This window comes from Lineus longissimus, chromosome 7 (genome assembly GCF_910592395.1).
Source record: "Lineus longissimus chromosome 7, tnLinLong1.2, whole genome shotgun sequence".
NCBI classification, from domain to species: Eukaryota; Metazoa; Nemertea; class Pilidiophora; order Heteronemertea; family Lineidae; genus Lineus; species Lineus longissimus.
In genome coordinates this window covers 189,526-209,085 of record NC_088314.1, presented here as the reverse complement: position 1 = coordinate 209,085, position 19,560 = coordinate 189,526, and the positions used below count along the sequence as shown (strand labels likewise).

General features: G+C 42.3%; 3 protein-coding genes across 4 annotated transcripts in view; 1 reads left to right on the top strand and 2 right to left on the bottom strand.

Moving 5' to 3' along the window:
• Positions 1-1,035: 1,035 nt before the first annotated feature.
• On the bottom strand, positions 1,036-8,253 carry LOC135491374 (uncharacterized). Its single transcript, XM_064777195.1, has 11 exons — positions 8,149-8,253; positions 6,633-7,780; positions 6,267-6,332; positions 5,870-6,014; positions 5,384-5,544; positions 5,046-5,136; positions 4,666-4,856; positions 4,381-4,470; positions 3,808-3,975; positions 3,381-3,574; positions 1,036-3,137 (listed from the first exon to the last, which is right to left on the bottom strand). Exons 2-11 carry the CDS (start codon positions 7,746-7,748, stop codon positions 2,936-2,938), a joined length of 2,424 nt encoding a protein of 807 aa, XP_064633265.1. The 5' UTR covers positions 7,749-7,780; positions 8,149-8,253; the 3' UTR covers positions 1,036-2,935.
• Positions 8,254-8,522: 269 nt separating this feature from the next.
• Positions 8,523-10,218, top strand: LOC135491184 (ragulator complex protein LAMTOR5-like). The gene is made up of 4 exons (XM_064776893.1): positions 8,523-8,629; positions 8,977-9,038; positions 9,224-9,341; positions 9,913-10,218. The coding sequence occupies exons 1-4, from the start codon at positions 8,595-8,597 to the stop codon at positions 9,968-9,970; spliced, it is 273 nt and encodes a 90-aa protein (XP_064632963.1). The 5' UTR covers positions 8,523-8,594; the 3' UTR covers positions 9,971-10,218.
• Positions 10,219-12,476: 2,258 nt separating this feature from the next.
• The window catches only part of LOC135491383 (prickle planar cell polarity protein 3-like), a 32,112-nt gene continuing 25,028 nt past the window's right edge, over positions 12,477-19,560 (bottom strand). For both annotated transcript variants that reach the window (XM_064777217.1, XM_064777218.1), the window contains 3 exons: positions 15,952-16,203; positions 15,419-15,622; positions 12,477-15,080 (listed from right to left, as the gene is read on the bottom strand). In XM_064777217.1, the coding sequence (XP_064633287.1) occupies positions 13,707-15,080; positions 15,419-15,622; positions 15,952-16,203 (1,830 nt within the window). In that variant the 3' untranslated portion in view covers positions 12,477-13,706. The remainder of the gene's footprint in view (positions 15,081-15,418; positions 15,623-15,951; positions 16,204-19,560) is intronic.

The window sequence follows — 19,560 nt, the reverse complement described above, 5'->3', positions numbered from 1 at the left end:
AACTTTGGCCCAATTTCATAAAATCATTCTATCAAAATTCTTCCTTTCTATCTGTTGATTTCTCCAAACTTTGGAAATTTGGAAAAAAGGGGTTTACATTTGAGAAAGTGAGGGGGGAGTTGGGGTGGGTGGGGACCCACCATGTGCATGAGTCAGTGTGCATGGTGTGTCATCACTATTTTCACAATCCATTGTCATCTGGTTCTGTTTCTTGCGATACACTATGATCTTATTTGATCAGGACTTGTCCTGAAGTGATGAGACCCCGAGCTGAGCTTTGGTGGCAATGATACACCTACAACATGTTGGAAATGATGAATAAATAGAACGGATAGAAAAGACTTCGCTGATACTGGCCACAGCTCGGATGGGATTTCCCAACTATCATGGGCTGTGCTCGTTTCGCGATGGTCCATGATTACGATTACATTTCTGATCCAACATCATCTACTCGGACAATAGTTTGTCAATGGCAGGGCTAGGGGTTAATAATAACAAAGACAAAAAGTACTTCCCAATTCCAAGCGAAAAGTGCCAAAAATGGAACAACTAATTAGACGTGGAATTCTGAACTGAAATATGAGGGAAAAAAACATCCCATTCATCGTCTAATGTGATCCTATTGCAAGGGCGAGTTTAGCTTGCACATCACGTTGATATAGCACCTGCGGTAGAATGTTTTCAGGACTTTGCCTGTAATGATTGACTAGAAAAATAAAATCATCTCGTATTATAAAAAGAAATCCTCTTGACTCGGTGTTTCATTTATGATTTACTTGGTAGGCCAACACCTGAACAGTATGGACCAACTGGAGTTTGTAGCAACCAGAATATTTGTCCTGTTCAATTGCCAGAAACATGGCCATTGGAAGAAACGGAATACTACGTGTAAAACTGTCATCTGCACATCGGGTCGTAAGATGGATTGGGTGTAATGCACGTTTTGTCAAGTCTTTCTTAAAAATGCCAGTGCCTCGGTGTACTGGAAGTGTGCTCCAAACAGAAAACAAGAATGAAAGCAACTTGTAATTCTAACATTTCAGTATTTTATTATACACAATGTTCTAATACAAAACACTTCAAAAGCAAAACTATGTAAATAATGCTGTATAGCGACAGTGGAATAAGAGGACAGTAAAATCAGTCTGGAGCTGTCACCACCGCTGACTTGATAGCAGGAACTGTGGTGATGTAGATCCTGTATAGACAAAAGCTGTGACGGCTCCTGATGGACTTCACAGTACATATAATGGCACTGAATAGGGGCACTGATTTGAACTTGCAGAAGTGGAGGTGGATATCCCAAGCAACTTGTAAGTTGTGACGGCTCCTGTGTGAATTCACAGCACATTTGCATTTGAAATATGATTGCTAAGGTTTTCCAGTTGATCTGTATTGTGCTGGAGAGGTAGCAATCCCAAGCACATTCAAAGCAAGCCCATTTCTGATGTCACCCTGGAAAATTCTAGCACCATGCGGTTCAAACACATAATGCAAGGAAGTTGTATCTCTGCTGTGATTGTGGCCACTGTCTACCGACTATTTCCAGGAAAACAACAAAATGTTACATAATGTTTAGAGTTTTAGGCTGCAGCCTACTGTCACTATGTCATTACATCCCTGATTACAAAAATCTTGGCAATTAGCAATAAGTGATCACCATTCACTTGCAGCAGCAAAACTTGAAACAAAATACTAATATACAATAAAATACAACAGTACTTCTGCAACCAGTGCAAAATACATTTCTTTGAACAAGCCAAATCAACAAATGAAAAAAACAAAATGGAAAGGGTCAAGCTGGACAATTGAATCGAATACTCCCAACTCCAGAACAAGATCAGGAGCTTGTGCTGACACCTAGTGTCACTGAATTCAACTAAATCCAAAGTCAACTGAAAGCTGTCCTAGCTTGATTTGTGAACATTGAAAGAATTCTGTTCTTGTTTTATGAAATGTGCTATAAATGAAGAGATAAAACAGCAGTGTTATAAATTCACTTTAGACTCTTTACACTCAACAATTAGACAATATGAATAGATATGTGATCCAGAATGCTTTAAAAACAGGAGCTACACCAAGCCTTTTTTTTGTTCTTTTTAGAACATATAGTATCAATTGCTAGTATTTGAGCATTTGTTTTTCTTTTAATGAAATCTGGACGCGAAGCCCCTCATGAATTACCATTATTCCCCTCAAAAGAGGTTTCGTCAAGTAAAAACTATGTATTTTTGACCCAAACAGTGAGACACAGAAAAGAAGAATCAGATGAAAATCTCAAGTTCAGAGGAAGGTACTGCTGGAGAAATCCCCATTACTATCAGAACAGTGAAAACACCACAATTAACTGAAAAATGTCCAGAGTAAACATATATTAAAATTTGCTTAATATTGAATATTAGAATTATTTGTAAGTGAATATGCCAGCAAAATGTATACAAAAAATGCTAGAATATTTTCGTGAAAATTTCGAAGTCTAAATATTTTTTTCACTTGATTTTTTTTCTGCTCAAAATGAATAAACATCATCAGTCCCAAAACTTTTTTGACTTTGAAAATTTTGAACTTGTGAAAAAAATTTGACTTTGAAAATTTTTGACTTATGAAAAAAAATTTGACTTTGAAAATGTTGAACTTCTGAACGAGCTGTATCTTCGTTTCTGTGTTCACCGAGATAAAACCCATTTCTAGTACAAGGTTTCACAATGTATTGAAAGGTTTCTCACGCATAACACTCACAACATTCACCCGTAGTGTCTAAATCCAGACCCTGAAATCACATTCAGGGAATCTCGTTCAGAGGTGTTTCTGTCACCACCACCAGTTACATCGTAAACCATACACAGTCTAATTTGAAAGTGATTTCTCTGTCATGGGATTGTGATCCGTACTTGATAAACCTGTTTGTGTAAGGAACACATTGTCTGTGTCCTCACTAACAACAGCTAAAGTCCCATAGTTTTACTGTCTTGTCATAAGATCCTGATACTATGATGCTATCATTGAACTGTAAACATGTGACACCATCTGTATGATTCTTGAGCGTCGTCAGTCTCTTCCCTGTCTCCAGGTTCCAAACCTTCAATGTCTTGTCATCAGAGGCACTCACCACCCGCCAGCTGTCAGCCTGCAGGCATCTGAAAGTTCAACGAAGATATACTTAGAAAACATGTTGGGAAACTGTGCCCCTCTAATAGTATCACGACGGGCTGATAACCAGGTGGTCACAGGGTCAACTAAATGGACACTGACATGGAGTGTCAACATGTGATGATTTAACTGTAGGTAGGTATAATCTGACCAATACTTGTGACCTTGCATGATTGGCAATGACACTGATTATGATTGCCATAACCTCTCATCAATGGTAAGAGACATACCTAACAACTCCTGTATGGCCTTCTGATGCCTTCCAATCAATAGTATTGCTACATTGCCCAGTGACAATGTCCCAGAACTTCAGATTACAATCAAGTGATCCACTGATGATTCTCGTGTTGTCAAACTGAAGACACGTCACTGCATCGTGATGACCCGACAGACTCATCACACAGAGGCCTTCAAAGTTCCAAACCTTCAAAGAAAGAGAAGGAGTCAACATCTACAATGACAGGACTGTCTCTCACTTATAATCTGATGAGAACACTGATAGGAACCATGTAAAGCCACCTGGAATGCTTGGCTAACTTCTTAAAGAAACTGGTTCACAAACAGATGGATGACATCAAACTCTGTTCTCGTTCTCTTACACCAGTCTCCTAGCAGCCAAACAGCTCTCACTGGCGAGGAGTATAGCAGTCAACTCACCTTGATGGAGTTATCACTCGAGCCTGATATTATTTTCTCTGCATCAAACTGAACACAGAGAACTGCTCCGTTGTGTCCACGAAGAGTCATCCTGCAGTCTCCAGTCCTCATGTCCCAAACCTTTAAGGTCTTGTCATACGAACCACTCACTATCTTCTCATCGTCAACCTGCACAATCAAGAATACAATTCAGTTGACATCATCCGAGATCTTGCTCAAAGAATAAGGATACTCTCAGAGACTGGTAGTTTTTGATTGTAATGAAATAGTCCCAAAACAACACAACACAATCCTGAACTCTAAATGACACAACGCTCGAGTCCAAGCTCAGACAGCTAGATGAAACATGCTTCAGTTGATTAGATGTGATAATGGCATGGGAAGTAATGTCAAGCACCTTCAACCAGACAAATGGGAGTGTTGCCTGCCAAGTCTCTGATTGAGAGCCGCAACCAGGGTCCTTACTCCTAAGTTCCCCCTGAGAGTATTGTGGAAGAGACCAGGGTCCTTACTCCTAAGTTCCCCCTGAGAGTATTGTGGAAGAGACCAGTATCAAACTGTTGGCAGCCTTACCTGCAAGCACCTGACTGTGTCTGTGTGTCCTATCATGGTCACCTTGCATGCGATACTAGACCAGCTTTGTTGCATAGATAAATCCCAAACCTGCAAGGAACATTTTGTAATACCGATCGTGAAAACCCCGGAAAACAACAGATGTACTGTAGGCTACACAAACTAGTTGTTGCGGAACTGTGGAGCTGAAGGTTCACCTTAGAATCCAAAGGGGAATCTCTCCCTGAATACTATGAATCCTCTGAACAGTCTGAATAATAGAATGACGATAGATGTCAAGTTTACCTTGATGGTTGTGTCTGTTGAGCCACTGACGAGACGGTTGCCTTCCAGATGCAGACATCGAACCGTGCCTGAATGACCGACCAATGTCTGAACGGACCATGGAGTGTTTGTCCTGATATTCCACACCTTGATGGTCTTGTCGGAAGATCCGCTTACGATGCGGGTATCATCAAACTGAACACATGATATGCCTGTAAAAGTGATTGGTAAAGTGATGATGAAATATACAGGACAAAGTCATAATCATCAGTTGGCATGAAGAAAGCAATCTTCTTTAGTTTTAAATTGGGTCAAACATGACTACTTTGAAAATGTATCAAGTTACAGGGCCAGTTTACAGATCTCTATATAAGTGGTCTTGTGCCAGCTAGAATACTCACCCTGGGTGTGACCCTCAAATGTTCTCACATGGCACATTCCTGTCAACCAGTTGTTTCTCAGACGGTAACGTTCAGCAAACACCTCCTTCCACTGAAATAGGACATCTAAACATTAGTCACTACCACAACAGGACCAAAACGAAAAGCTGCATAGAGAGACATGTGCCATTCTCCTCTGGATTTCCAGCTTCTCTTGTTCTATGTGATGTGGAACCCCCGGCTTTGATCTAGGATCACGATTACTCAGAAAGGTGCAGGGTCTCTCTTTAAAGGTGCTAACCGGCAACCCCTGGCCCTGCTCATCCTAACAAGGTCTGGATTAGACAAGGAGTACTCACATGAATACTTCCACCAGGCAGGATATGTTGTAACAGCTGTTTCTGTTCACCGGATCTGGACAATCTCCACTTGACACTGTAACAGAATCTCTGCCAGAGACACGGCTCATTGGCTAGTTGATACCAGGCACAACAAACAGCCGATGAACGACACAAACTCACTGAAAGTAAAGGTATGCATCATCATGTAGCGGCTGTAATATTCAACTGCTGAACTGATTATGGCCAAGTTATCGTACCTTGTCCTTGATCTCTACCATCCAAATTATGATACGTTAAAACAAAATTTCGGATTGATCATTTCTTGATTGTTTTCTCGTGTCATCCAGCAGCACATCGTAACTCACCCTCTGCAACAGGAATATATCCCCACAAGGATTTTGAGAATACATCCAACTCAAAGTATACAATGCCATATCGCTAAACAATAGTGCCTTAAAAATGCACTTCATCACCACACTCCATGGACAGGAGGAAACAGCTTACCTGGGTCGAGGTAGGAGAGGATATAGAGGGCGATAGTGATCGGCATCCAGGATATAAGATCTTGGCAATTCGGAGGACAACCCTCATGGAGTCTTGGTTCCATTTTGATGGAGAGCAGATGGATCTGAGGCAATTCACAATCGTCCTGAAACACAAGTGTAAACTTTCATCCAAAACAACAGCCTTAATCAAGTGGCTGCTGCTGTAGACTGGATGCCAGGCAAGCTGATAGCAGGACGGTCGGCCAACAACACCACAAGTACATATCAACTCATGTTTGCAGGTGAAATGTCAATATGTAATATGTTATCATTTCCAACTTGTACTTTTGAAATGGTTTAATTTCACAAGTGCTATATTTGTTGACTCTGTGACGCTGCATCAGTAACTCACTTACCAACATTTCTTTGAGCAATATATTCTTCTGTTCATCATTGAAGTCTTTGAACCATTCTTTCATGCTCTACAAACAGAGAAACATACATTAGTAGTTGACTTCAGTAAATGTAAGGCAGGTGTTAGCAAGTAAGGAGGCTATCGGACTAGTATAAGGATCCCATTTATATTATTTCATCCTCAGTTGACTTCTGATCAAATTGACTTCAAGGAGTCCACACTTTTTCCCAAAACCAATTGCTTGACTGCATGGGAGTAGTAGAACATGACACCTACTGGACGTTTGCATCGAGATATTCCCGCTGTCCTGTTTCTCTATCATACACACACTTGTCAAGATGGTAGCTTTGAGCCCCTCACCACTTACCTTCAGCTTGTTCTTGAACTCTTCAGGAGACACTTTATCCTTCGGGGATGGATTCGAACAACTCACTTCATCGGAATTGGAGCAGGGGTCTTTATGGTCCTTCACATTGCACACAGTTTGCCGAGCATTGCAGAACAGTTCTGACCGCAAGCCAAGATGTGACCGTGTCGTGCCAGACCTCTGAACAGACACACATCGTCCACTTGCACCGAAGTGATGTGGCAAACTGTTGAATAGACCAGAATGTGTCTCCATGTTGTACTCCCGTTTATAGAGCTCTTCCAAACTGCTAAAGCTTGAGCGCTTCTTGCATACACACGCTAAATCTGCCTCACCTTGAGCCATGGGTCGCTTCTTGCATAGACCATTGCGGCTGCTGCATACATGTGTAGAGGAATGAGAATGGGCTTGTAACGGACCAAGACCAATCAATGCATTCACATTAGTCTTCACACTTTGATCACAGTCACAACAGAATGAACAATGGCAATGTTTGTGTATATATTGTTTGATGTAAGAGTTATCTAAATGGCGCGGCATGGAGTTGGCCATCGGTAGATCTTCTCGGCTGTGGCTGTTCCAATTATCATTCAAGTAGTCCTCCTTCCTGATCTCATACGCACTATTTCTCTTCTTGCCATTTGAAGAACTTTGTCGTTTCTGCCACGGTGGCTTTGATACTTTTGGATACAAATTAGCAGCCTCAATTTGTTGAAACAAAGCACGTGCCATGCTTGGCCTTAAACAGCTCTGATCCACAATCTCACTATTTGGATAAGAATGTGACTTCTGCATGATACTGGGACTCTCCAACTCTGAGGAAGAGCTGCTCTCTGACCACACAAAGTGTTCAATGGACGGAGGATCCTTTGGGGTTGTTGGAGAGGAGTCACACTCCATGTCTACAGGAAGGACCGCCTCCAGGTCATCTGGCAGGGCGGCATGCTCAGATTGCTCTCTACTCTTTGATTTCCTTGTAAACCAAGCAACCTTCTCCCAAACCTTTCCCTTGCTTCGGCCTTTTCCTCTCTTGGTGGAATGTCTTCTACATGATGAAGGTGGATCATCTGATTGCGAGCCCGATGGACTCCGATACCCTGATGCATGGGCCTCCATCAAAACTCTGTGTCTTCCACGAACACTGTCACCTGAAAGAAGACCACTGAATATGTTATAATCATGATAATACTGTGGAAGAGAGATGGGAATATTGCTGGTTCAGTTTCAACACGACTACACTACAGAGCCTCGGGCCTCGGCCAAAGCAATTCATCAGAATAATGGTTTCAGTGTACATGCCGTGCATATGTGAATAAAAGAAAGGCCTAAACAGTGCTAACAGTCATCAAGTCAAGGTGAGTCAGAAATGATCACTGGAAAGTTCATCAACCATATTAGGCCCTACATTTTGATTTTGACAGATCAGACTCCTATCAATGATCAATATCATGGCATCCAGTGATCAGCTTCAAGAGCAGAATTAAGGGTTGACCATGTCATATATATACTAACGTACCTCATATCTTGATTCCCAAGCATTTTGAGTCATTGAAGATCGATAAATTGATTGGAAATGGAGGTAGTTCATGAGTAAATTCACATTTTTTACCCCAAAGATTTGCAGCGCCACCTGTGCGGAGAAATTGCAGTCGTTTCACTCCATGACCTTTTCGCCCCCAGACGCTTCGCTCCCAATCGAAGTCGTTTCGCTCGGTAGATTACCACAACTATTCAATTTGTTTTAAAATGTATAATTAGTGTTCTAATAGAATCAAAATATGTAACAACAATTACTCAACAAGTTGTCTGAAAATTGTTTTGATTGAATAACCCGTAAAAATGAAATACTCGTTTTTTAAGTATTCTGTATTGAGGGCTAACACTCAAAATAAGAGTTGGTATCAACTTCCGGTGTATTTCCTGCAACTTTTTTCATGAGTTTTCTCTTCTAATTTACCCAAAATGGAGCATTCTGTAAATCGAATTGTTGATGAAACGTAAGATTAGTATATCCATTACTACTCTTTATCTGTGTTTCCACATTGCATCCCCACAAAATTCAAATAAAGCAAATTAATCCAGGTTTTATAAACATTTAAAGTATCAGTATTCGAATCCAATAAAAGTGAAGTCAGTATGAGTATTCCAAATCAATACGACACTCCCAGTTCTCGAACAAAAAACGGTGTTCTCGTTTCCACATTTTTGCAGTGTCCCAATTTCTAAACTGTACTGTTGCCACTTCCGGGCCAACTTCTTATAATGCCAATGGGCAGTCCTGGTGAGCTAAGACCAGCTAGGACAAGCTCCTGTACTCCATGAATGATTATAATCTCTTTTCCAGAATGAGCAACCCAGGGGTGGCTGGTGTGATGTGCGTAGATGAAAAAGGATTGTGCCTTTCATGTAAGAACACTCTGTGATTAGCCTGTGATTAAACAATCCAAAACTATGTTCTCTTCTGTACTTGTTCACTGTCGACCTCCAAGTCCAAGGTTTGAACTCAGTTGCCGTCAGATTGCTCTGTGTGTTTTGCTTGTGGGGATTGCCTGCCACAACAACATGTCTCTATTTGAAACATTCTCTTCCAGCTAAAGGCAAGCTAAACAGTCGTGTTGCTGGTCTCATATCTGGAATCACTCAACAGGCATCGAAACTTCACTCGGACATTGATAGGATGCCTGTCGTTGCTTTAGAATCAGATTCTGGGTAAGTATTGTGATGAGAGAACTTTTGTCTCACCCTGATGTATTATGGATGTGTTTGTGTCACCAATGATGAAAGGTGAAAGTTGAAGGAAAACCCTTACTCATACACTGTACCTGAAAGTGTCTGATGAGAAATTTGTTGCCTCTGACTGATCACCCTGTGTTGAAGGAGAAGGCCTAAGAATTGTCTGTAGCAGAGAATCTACATGTCTTGCTGACTGTCCTAAACTGAGCTGGCTCGGGTGTCAGGTGATGACATTGACAAGGCATTAGTGAAATATGGTGTAGTATTGGTCAAAGGAAGGAATGTGTCACTAAGTACCCAGTATGCCAAGTACCCAGTATGCCAAGTACCCAGTATGCCAAGTACCCAGTATGCCAAGTACCCAGTATGCCAAGTACCCAGTATGCCAAGTACCCAGTATGCCAAGTACCCAGTATGCCAAGTACCCAGTATGCCAAGTACCCAGTATGCCAAGTACCCAGTATGCCAAGTACCCAGCGAGTGTGTTTTACTTGTCCTTTCCCCACCAAGTAGACTTTTATTGACGAGATCTCTCGTCTCTTTTCAGGAGCATATTGATCAAGTTCAAGGATCGTGTCACAGTCGCCGTACATAAGAACTTATAGCCACCTCTCCAAGGACATTCGTCTAAATAGGAGTTGTGAACAAAGTGTTACACTGAATGATTTACAATCTGGTAACTGATAACTAAGAAGAGACAATGGGATGTTGATCAGATCAAGACCTGGCCCGCTGGTGTTGGACCGATCACTGGGAGAATTGGATAACTTCCAAGTGGGAAACAAATGTGCAGTCTGTTTGTAATCCTTGTAAATTGTGCTATAATATAATCAAGCTATTTTGTTACTGAAAATGTTTTGTGTCGCTTTTCTTATTGTTTTGAGCATCAAGATTCTGTCCCTGCTTCATGTTGGTCTCCGTCTGCAGCCAGATCTTTGCCTCAGGACTAACATGAGGACATGAAGGTCAAGGACATGCGCATTAATTAAGGAGTCTCGTGTTGTTCTCAACCACACTGAAGTCAGTTTGTGAATGATTCCAAGGACAGCCATTATCAGGACATGGAGGGGGCCTGATGGACCACTTCACTGGTCTCCAACATGAAGAGACCAGGACTCATTATTGATTAGAAAGCAAATCATCCTTATGCAGCTATGACAAAGTTCCAAACATGGTTGAAGGAGGACAACGTCACAACCAGAAAGGACAGGATAAGATCACTTCAAAAGAAGGAACTTGCTGAGCAATGAAATAAACGACGAAGGCATATAGTTTAATCTGCAATTATTTAATGTATAAATAATTAACTCACCATTGTTCTTGATAAAAGGAAACTCCAGATATTTGTACAAATTCTCTTTCGTAAAATTTACAACATAAATTACAACTGATCAGTGACTTTTGGAGGGAAACTTAATAAATTTGCATAATAGATTCATCTGCTTCAAAAAATTCAATGAAAAATGATTACACGTTATTACCAATAATCGGAGGAACAAAGAGTTTATTATGTACAATATACATTCCTTGTTTCTACAGGGGTTCTTGCCAATCAATTAAGTAAACGTTCTTGTCTTTCTGGCGATACAAACTGTATTGATTTACATTTGAGACGTTTCAGATCATCTCCACCATTTCATGACGAACTCACATCAAACGGCTACAGCACAACATCAAGGCAAAGGATGTTTAAATAATAACGTTCTTTTTACTTGTGGAAGTACATTTTATCGAGCTAACTACCCAACATTTAATGATGAAATTCATCAGATATTTGAAAGCATTGGAAAGTGCGTTTATGATAAAGAGTAGACATACATGTAGTACGAGTACGTCTATGGCCTCGTCCATTCATCCACAATATTTTGCTGAAGGATGAACTAGAAGCAATGATGGAACCAGAAATAGGATGTGAATCCAGCATATGAGAAACGGCTCTTGTATAGATATCGCTGAGCCAGTTGATATCGCTGAGCCAGTTGATATCGCTGAGCCAGTTGATATCGCTGAGCCAGTTGATATCGCTGAGCCAGTTGATATCGCTGAGCCAGTTGATATCGCTCAGCCAGTTGATATCGCTGAGCCAGTTGATATCGCTGAGCCAGTTGATATCGCTCAGCCAGTTGATATCGCTCAGCCAGTTGATATCGCTGAGCCAGTTGATATCGCTGAGCCAGTTGATATCGCTGAGCCAGTTGATATCGCTGAGCCAGTTGATATCGCTGAGCCAGTTGATATCGCTGAGCCAGTTGATATCGCTGAGCCAGTTGATATCGCTGAGCCAGTTGATATCGCTGAGCCAGTTGATATCGCTGAGCCAGTTGATATCGCTGAGCCAGTTGATATCGCTGAGCCAGTTGATATCGCTGAGCCAGTTGATATCGCTGAGCCAGTTGATATCGCTCAGCCAGTTGATATCGCTGAGCCAGTTGATATCGCTGAGCCAGTTGATATCGCTGAGCCAGTTGATATCGCTCAGCCAGTTGATATCGCTGAGCCAGTTGATATCGCTGAGCCAGTTGATATCGCTGAGCCAGTTGATATCGCTGAGCCAGTTGATATCGCTCAGCCAGTTGATATCGCTGAGCCAGTTGATATCGCTGAGCCAGTTGATATCGCTGAGCCAGTTGATATCGCTGAGCCAGTTGATATCGCTCAGCCAGTTGATATCGCTGAGCCAGTTGATATCGCTGAGCCAGTTGATATCGCTGAGCCAGTTGATATCGCTCAGCCAGTTGATATCGCTGAGCCAGTTGATATCGCTGAGCCAGTTGATATCGCTCAGCCAGTTGATATCGCTCAGCCAGTTGATATCGCTGAGCCAGTTGATATCGCTGAGCCAGTTGATATCGCTGAGCCAGTTGATATCGCTGAGCCAGTTGATATCGCTGAGCCAGTTGATATCGCTGAGCCAGTTGATATCGCTGAGCCAGTTGATATCGCTGAGCCAGTTGATATCGTTGAGCCAGTTGATATCGCTGAGCCAGTTGATATCGCTGAGCCAGTTGATATCGCTCAGCCAGTTGATATCGCTCAACCAGTTGATATCGCTCAGCCAGTTGATATCGCTCAGCCAGTTGATATCACTGAGCCAGTTGATATCGTTGAGCCAGTTCATATCGCTGAGCCAGTTGATATCGCTGAGCCAGTTGATATTGCTGAGCCAGTTGATATCAGACTTGATCACATATCATAAATGACTTGCATGCATAGTTGAAACCTCCAATTAAATATCTCATCAGTACCAAGTACAACTTGTATAACTTATTCGCGTGTATAAAAATGTACAACTTGTTTCTTACAATTACCTATGATATTCACAATTATTTCTACAACATTACAAGTACATCGTGTCGAGTCCAGGAAAGCCACTGACAATCACAAAACCACATCCTTGGTGTTCCAACAAAAACACATCACATTTGACCAACGGAGTAAGTAAACGTCAAGTCTTAAAATCCACGTTTTAAGCCTGCTTGCATATCCAACATGCAGATTTGATGCTTACAAAAGGCTCAATAGCTTTGTATTCAATTGGCCTTTCCACACAATGTGGAACCCTCTCAAAAACTCGAGCCCAATTTCGAGTCCATAGGGTGAACATCAATATAATACACAATCTTTATGCTGCAATGATGACATTGTATACAGTAAAATATCAGGTTAAAATCTGTATACAAAGTCTTATTAGTTGAGAACAAAGTAGAAAATAAAAGACAGTAATAACCTCGGGAATTTAGTCGATTGGGTTTAGTTCCTTAGTAAATGTGGAACCAGAGATTCTCAAATACCATAGTTTCAGGTTTGAGTGTTACCAGTTTACCTTTACACCCCCACTTACCTGAATGGACTTTTCCTGTGCAATCTCCAGAAGAGTCTATTCAGTTAATTGGGGGTGATAAAACCAATGGCCAACACCATAGTTTTGTAGATACAACGTTGTGTTGGAAGGACACTATGAAAATCTTGAAGAAAAAAACATGCCTTCACCAAAAGTTGATTGTTCAATTGAGTCGGTGAGACATATTGCTTAAAATGGCCATATTTGGCAATATACTCCCAATATGAAGCTGGTAGAGCACTTGAATAGAAACAGCACATTAGATACGTCACACCATGTCAAAGTTCTCTCATTCACAACCAGCACTGTTATCTGGGTAAACTGATCGCCTCACCAAACAATGGCAAACCGTCAAATATTGGACCCCAGCTCTACAAATCCCTGTTCTTAATGTGAAATGAACATAAAACACACATCACGTATAAAGTTTCCGCGGACAGCCATAATGCACCCATTGGCAACCTGATTCAAGCGTGTCTCGAGAGGGATGTGACTGACCACTATGAGACAATACAATGCTTGCTCCTGACCTTCTTCTTTTTCCCCGATTTGAAGTTTGCCGGCAGACTGTTCATACCATCAGTGATGTACGAGATCCTTGGCCCATACCGCGGCAGATAGTCATAGTAGTCCTCTTCCTCATCGCTTGAACTTGTACATGTACTACATGAGTAACTGTCACAGTCAGCGCCATCTATCTGTTCATGTTGACACCCATCATGATGCTCATGGTGATGATGTTCATGATGATGATGATGATGATGCTCCTGTCGTACCTCACCATTAGTAGAGTGGCGGCGTTCCCTCACATTACCGTTATGAGGGGTTGTTTGCATATGGTTGTCAATATCATTATTGGCATATTGAGTTGGGCGGCTTTGACACTGATCTCCCTCAAGAGGAGGTGGTGGAGGGAATCTGAAACAGCCTTGGGCGTTTGGACGGCAATGCGAGGGTGGCGCTCGTGGGTACGTCCCAACACTCGCAGAAAGTCTTGCATCTCTCTGAGAATGAGCTGCGTTACTCTGTGAATTAGCACTCCGTGAAATTGGATTCATTTTCTTATCATCCACAAATTTGACAGTGCGTTTTGACGACCGCGTCCCCATGACCATACGGGAACCAGACCGTCCACTTGGTCGATTAGGATCAAACCGACTCGCAAATGGATCCTGTCTAGGATCAAAATGAACCGTTAAGTTTTTCTCCGAGCCAGCACGTTTGCTCCGGCAGACCAAGCTGCTTTTCCTTGCAGCGGTGTTTGGCGTCCCAGGAATATCCTGCGTCAGATCAGGCATCGAGTACCGTGATGAGTGTAACACTGACCCGCTCTCTTCAGGTCCACATGCCTGACCAACAATACTACTCAGATTCACAGTTTGACCGCTGCTCGGCCGATGATTCAACTCCATAGGATTTGAAACAAATTCCACATCAGAGAGAGAGGAATCTGGCGGCGCCCCTGGTGGACGAACTAACTGATGACCTGAGATGGCGTGCAACTTCGTCTGTGCGTATGTAGGTTCCAGTGGTCGTCCACGACTACATTCAGTTGAACAATAGATCAGGCCACGCTTTGGTAAAAATGGCTGCCCGAGTAGCGACACCCTGCAGGAGTTACAAGAGAAGCACCGATCGTTGGCATGCCAGTGTTGACCTTCATGTGTCATTTGACCTTGATCCACACTGATCTTTTCCCCGCAGCTGTCACAATACTCAGCATACATTGTCTCGAAACACGTACAACAAAATGGCCGCCCATCCCGCATGATATAGCGCTGGCCGCCAAGCTGTTTATCACATTCGAAACAACAGAAATGCTTCATGTGCCAACTACGACCTTCAGCCTCGGTACATTCATCAGCGAAGATGACCTGCAAGAGAATTCACTTGAATGTAATGAACATCAACATGTTGAGGAGCTATGACTAGGTACACATACTCCACTTGGTATTGTGTCCTCATGTCACTGTTTCTGAATGATGTGAGCCGATGAGAGCAGCCCCTGTAGCAAAGGCTCATCATGGCTGTGATCTCAAGAATGAAATCTGTTGTGGAGATCTGGACCGTGAAGATGTGAACTGTGCGATGACAAGCAATCTTAACGGAAACGCTTTGGTTGGTTAGCTTCAAGTGAAATCAGTGACAACTTGTCAACCGAAACTGCATGCGTGCCAGGGATGAAATGTTTGTTAACTTTCCAACAACTTACTTCATCACAAGCACCACATCTCGGCTTGACCAGTTCGGCATGATGTCGCCCGCAGTAGATGCGGCCGTTCCTGTAGAAGTAGATGAGGTCGACCAGCAGCTCCTCACACGTAGCACACACGAAGCAACCAGGATGCCAGCAGGCCTCGTTCCCGGCCCGTGACGCAAACACAGCGATCTCTCCTCCAGAGACCTGTTGCTCACACTGGAAAGAAAGAGGCAAGTCATGAAACTATAATCCTAGTACCACCTGTACCCCAAAGCAATGAATTCCTGGAATCACGCTTCAGAGGAGAAGGAAATGTGGGAGCTATCAGACCATTGTTGGAGGAAGATTTGAGTAATAGGATAATATGATGGTTCTTGCTGGTTTTGAAAGTTGACTTCATGAGCCTCATCAGCCATGGGTGGCAGCATAGGGAAACACTGAACTTCCCTTAACTAAGATTCTTTCTTACTTCCCTCACCGTAAAAACTCACAGAGCTTAACTTTCCCTGAACTTAGCTCTGTTTACCCTCGAGCTTGTTTCTCACCTGTCTACACTGAACGTCCACCATCGTGAGCGCTAACTGCCGCACACTGCCTCTGCCCAGTGCCTCCCTCTTTCTTTGAGAACTGAACAATTTGAGTTCGCGCTTCTCGTCATCGCCCAGTGAGTTGCAGTATCGTACCTCATTGTCGTGGGGAGGCAGCTGTTGCAGGAGTTGTTTAATGCGGTATTTCTCTCCGACGCTGTTGATGTAGGGAATCTTGTCTTCTTGGAGGGCACTGAAGTATTGGTGTACCTACAATGACACGAGGACAAACTTGATTAGGACAAGGGTGGAGGGGGATCGATCTATAAGTGTCTATTGCCTCCACAGGCTTCGAATGCGATGATCTATTTAGGGTGCGAAACAATTGTCTGAATTGATGAAATTGTTGCAAGACAGTTGAAACATCACCTCACAGTGACAGCATCAGATTTCAAATCCTACTTGACTCAATCAACCAACACTGTGCACCTTATCATCAATATCAAGTATCATTTATTCAACAACCTGACAAGTTTTCTTGGAAAATAATCCATGTTTACTATTTCCTGGTTTTCTAATTGGCCAAGATAAAGTGTCCCTGGTGACCTCGACTAACCAAATGTTATCATGGACGGCCTTCTATGTTATGGGTCAGGTAAACAGAATCGTCAACATTATGACACGTGAGCAAACAGATGCAGACACTCAAACTGACCGCCAGACCATCCTCTGCGGCGACAGACCTGAACCTTTAGGTATCATTATCAGCTTCTCAGTCCTTGAAGTCAGAGCACAGAATTGCTCAAACTCCTGCTTCGAGAGCCCCATTCAAGAGCCCCCTTGAGAGCTGAGGCAAACGAGAACAGGAAAAAGCTTTTAATCAAATCAAAGACTAATATTACCACAAACCCAAACCACTCAGTTTCATAGCATGCTTGTTTTTATTCAACTCTTTAGTGCGCTAAATTAAACACATACAAGTGGACCTAAACCATTGCCAAATGACATTAAGTCTTGTGTTGACAGGATTTATACACCATGAAAAATCCAATTTACATCAGCCTGTTACATTTTTAGCAATGTGGTATGGAGCAATCTTTTTCCAAACATTGCTCTTGTGGTGTGTCCTGTAATGTACATGCCACAAGGGCAAGTCCCAGTCAAATGCTCTCCTCACAAACAAATAATTTCTGCCCTTTCTCACACAAGCAGTAGAACTAACAAATTGAACATCACCTCCTATGAAGGTGTGCACAGATGGCAGCACTGCTCAGCAGAGTGTGTCTCACTCTAGTGACAAGCTCTCCCCAAGTCTCTTAGAGAAGTTATAACCAATGAAAAATATCCTCATTAGTTCTCTCATGATTTCACAAGCAGTTTGCCTTCGGTCCCTCAAGGGTTGATACATATGGCAGGTTGGTGATTCACAGGAAGGAATACCAAGGCAGGAAAGGTGCTGTCAAACCTATCAGTTGACGAACAAGTGAACCTTGGCTCAGAGAGGCTCTTAGAGTGAAACCAAGTGCCATATATCTGTGACAACTAGAGGCAGGCTATGTGTCATTGTTGCCATGAGAGGAGAATGGTGGAACAAACTACACAAGACATCCAAATGACTAAAAATGAAAAAAAATAAAAATTTTCTTCAATTTCTCGGATTTGCCAAAGTCCAGTCCAAATGACAGAAAATGACAACAAGAGGCATGTTAGAACGGAGTCGGGAGATGCTGAGCCAGGGTCTGATGTCTGCTACAACTTCATTAGCAATCATAATATTATGATACCTTGTGCTAATTACCAATGGTTGCCATGGAACAAGATGATTGTATCCCGTTATCTCTCGGGAGATAATTACACTAAACGTTAACGTGTTAATTAGTTTTCACATGCCAATTTTCTAGAAGTTGAACATTTGGTACCTAACTCCTGAAACTGAAGTCAATTGTGAGTTGTTCAAGGTGAAATGTAAATGTATCCCTCGAGAAGTTTAACATGTCGCTTTGATGGGCTTGATGAGTGAATGAAAGAGAAGGTTTTCAACTTTTGGTTCAGTCTAAGCTCGAACTGCAACCTGCATAGTCCCTTTAACATCATAAGCATATAGAGATAGGGTCCTCTGACTTAGCATGGAGCCTGTATATCATGTCCCATCACCACGGACCACCAATCATACTGTGACTCACAATTGTAAACATTTTCATTGGTTTTGATAAATTAGCCAAGTCATCAAAAGTCATATTTCTTGTGTCCATATTGTGTAACTTGAGTTGACAAGCGAGTGGTTGACGTGGCGATGGGTGCTTGGATACCAGAAACAGTTGAGAGGCAGGACAGTGGACAAGTTGATGATGTTTGCCCATTATCTCAATGGTTATGAGGAGTCTGGCGGAGTCCTACATTCATTTCATGTAAAACGAGTGAAAATCAAGGAAACCAAGAAAGTGAAGAGGCTGCATCAGTGCTAGCAGACTATGGTAAAAAAGCTTGCTGATTGTGACGCAGCTCTTTCAAGGAAGATCAGATAAAGATCTCATCTCCTCTTCAATGTCTTCACATTCTGAGAAGACTACTTAACGCCATACAAAAACAGCGCTCCCTAAGGGTATCGCACAAATCAAAAAGAATCGGCACCATTTTTACAGGTTTAGAACAGTGCTCATTGTACTAGGGTATAATACGAGATATCGAAATACGACACTATTAATAGCCCTATTGTACGGAGGCTTTTTGTACAAATGCTTGTTAGTGTTGTGCAAGAAGAGAGACGAGAGGACAGGGGAGCGACAAAAAATGATGGCAGATAACATGACTCAATGTCATCTTGTGCTCATGAAGACGGATGCTGGCGATATCCTCATCAGCAAGCTTCGGATGGATGTCGTAGAGACATAATCCAAATGCACCATCCATGTCTAATCCGAATCATCCTGAATAAATTTTGGCACATTCTGTGCAAGATTTCATGGAAAAAACTGCAGTAAGAATTGATGAAACATAAAACTTCACTAGATAACGTTGGAGCTCGTGGAGTGAGTCAGCCTATTCCATAGCAAACTGACAATCGGACTACCAGAGTGATATATGGGCGCTATTAAACTAATCTAACCGGCATATAGGCTGTTGTCCAAATACTATAACTTTATCAATCTATTATGAAATTTATCATCCTCTTGACAATTGCCTATTCGTCTTTATGGACGTCGTTAATTTTCATCGTGGATTCTTGGCGTCATATCCAAAACTAAGACCAGTAAGCATTGATTGTGTTCTCCTCCCTGGAGATCATTTAGGCACAAATTGAAACGAATTCCTCACCCTCTGGACGTCTCGAGTCGCATATAATCATGTTTAAGGGACTCAGTGGTCAATTATGGGGCCCTTAACCTCCGCTGCCTCGTGTAACATCACTGGGCATCCGTAATGTGACAGGGATGGATGAAAGATGGCACAGGGTGGTGCAGAGGTGAGACAGAACACATTCAACATCGCTGACAAGGTTATTCTTAGAGGGTAATTGAAACATCTTAAGCCAGTTGATGAGAAATGGGGGTCAAACTCATTCAAGAAAGACTAATGCTCTCTAATGTTACTATATCGCTCGCTTTCAGCTACCCTTTTTATCAAATT

What these genes read in the sequence shown, in the direction of transcription:
- LOC135491374 (XM_064777195.1), bottom strand. Translation starts at nt 7,748, where the DNA reads ATGGAGGCCCATGCATCAGGGTATCGGAGTCCATCGGGCTCGCAATCA. An exon ending in TATTGCTCAAAGAAATGTTG is followed by an intron (nt 6,015 to 6,266) that starts GTAAGTGAGTTA and finishes CTTGTGTTTCAG; the next exon opens with GACGATTGTGAATTGCCTCA. An exon ending in CGAGTGATAACTCCATCAAG is followed by an intron (nt 3,575 to 3,807) that starts GTGAGTTGACTG and finishes CTTTCTTTGAAG; the next exon opens with GTTTGGAACTTTGAAGGCCT.
- LOC135491184 (XM_064776893.1), top strand. Translation starts at nt 8,595, where the DNA reads ATGGAGCATTCTGTAAATCGAATTGTTGATGAAAC. An exon ending in AAAAGGATTGTGCCTTTCAT is followed by an intron (nt 9,039 to 9,223) that starts GTAAGAACACTC and finishes ATTCTCTTCCAG; the next exon opens with CTAAAGGCAAGCTAAACAGT. An exon ending in GCTTTAGAATCAGATTCTGG is followed by an intron (nt 9,342 to 9,912) that starts GTAAGTATTGTG and finishes GTCTCTTTTCAG; the next exon opens with GAGCATATTGATCAAGTTCA.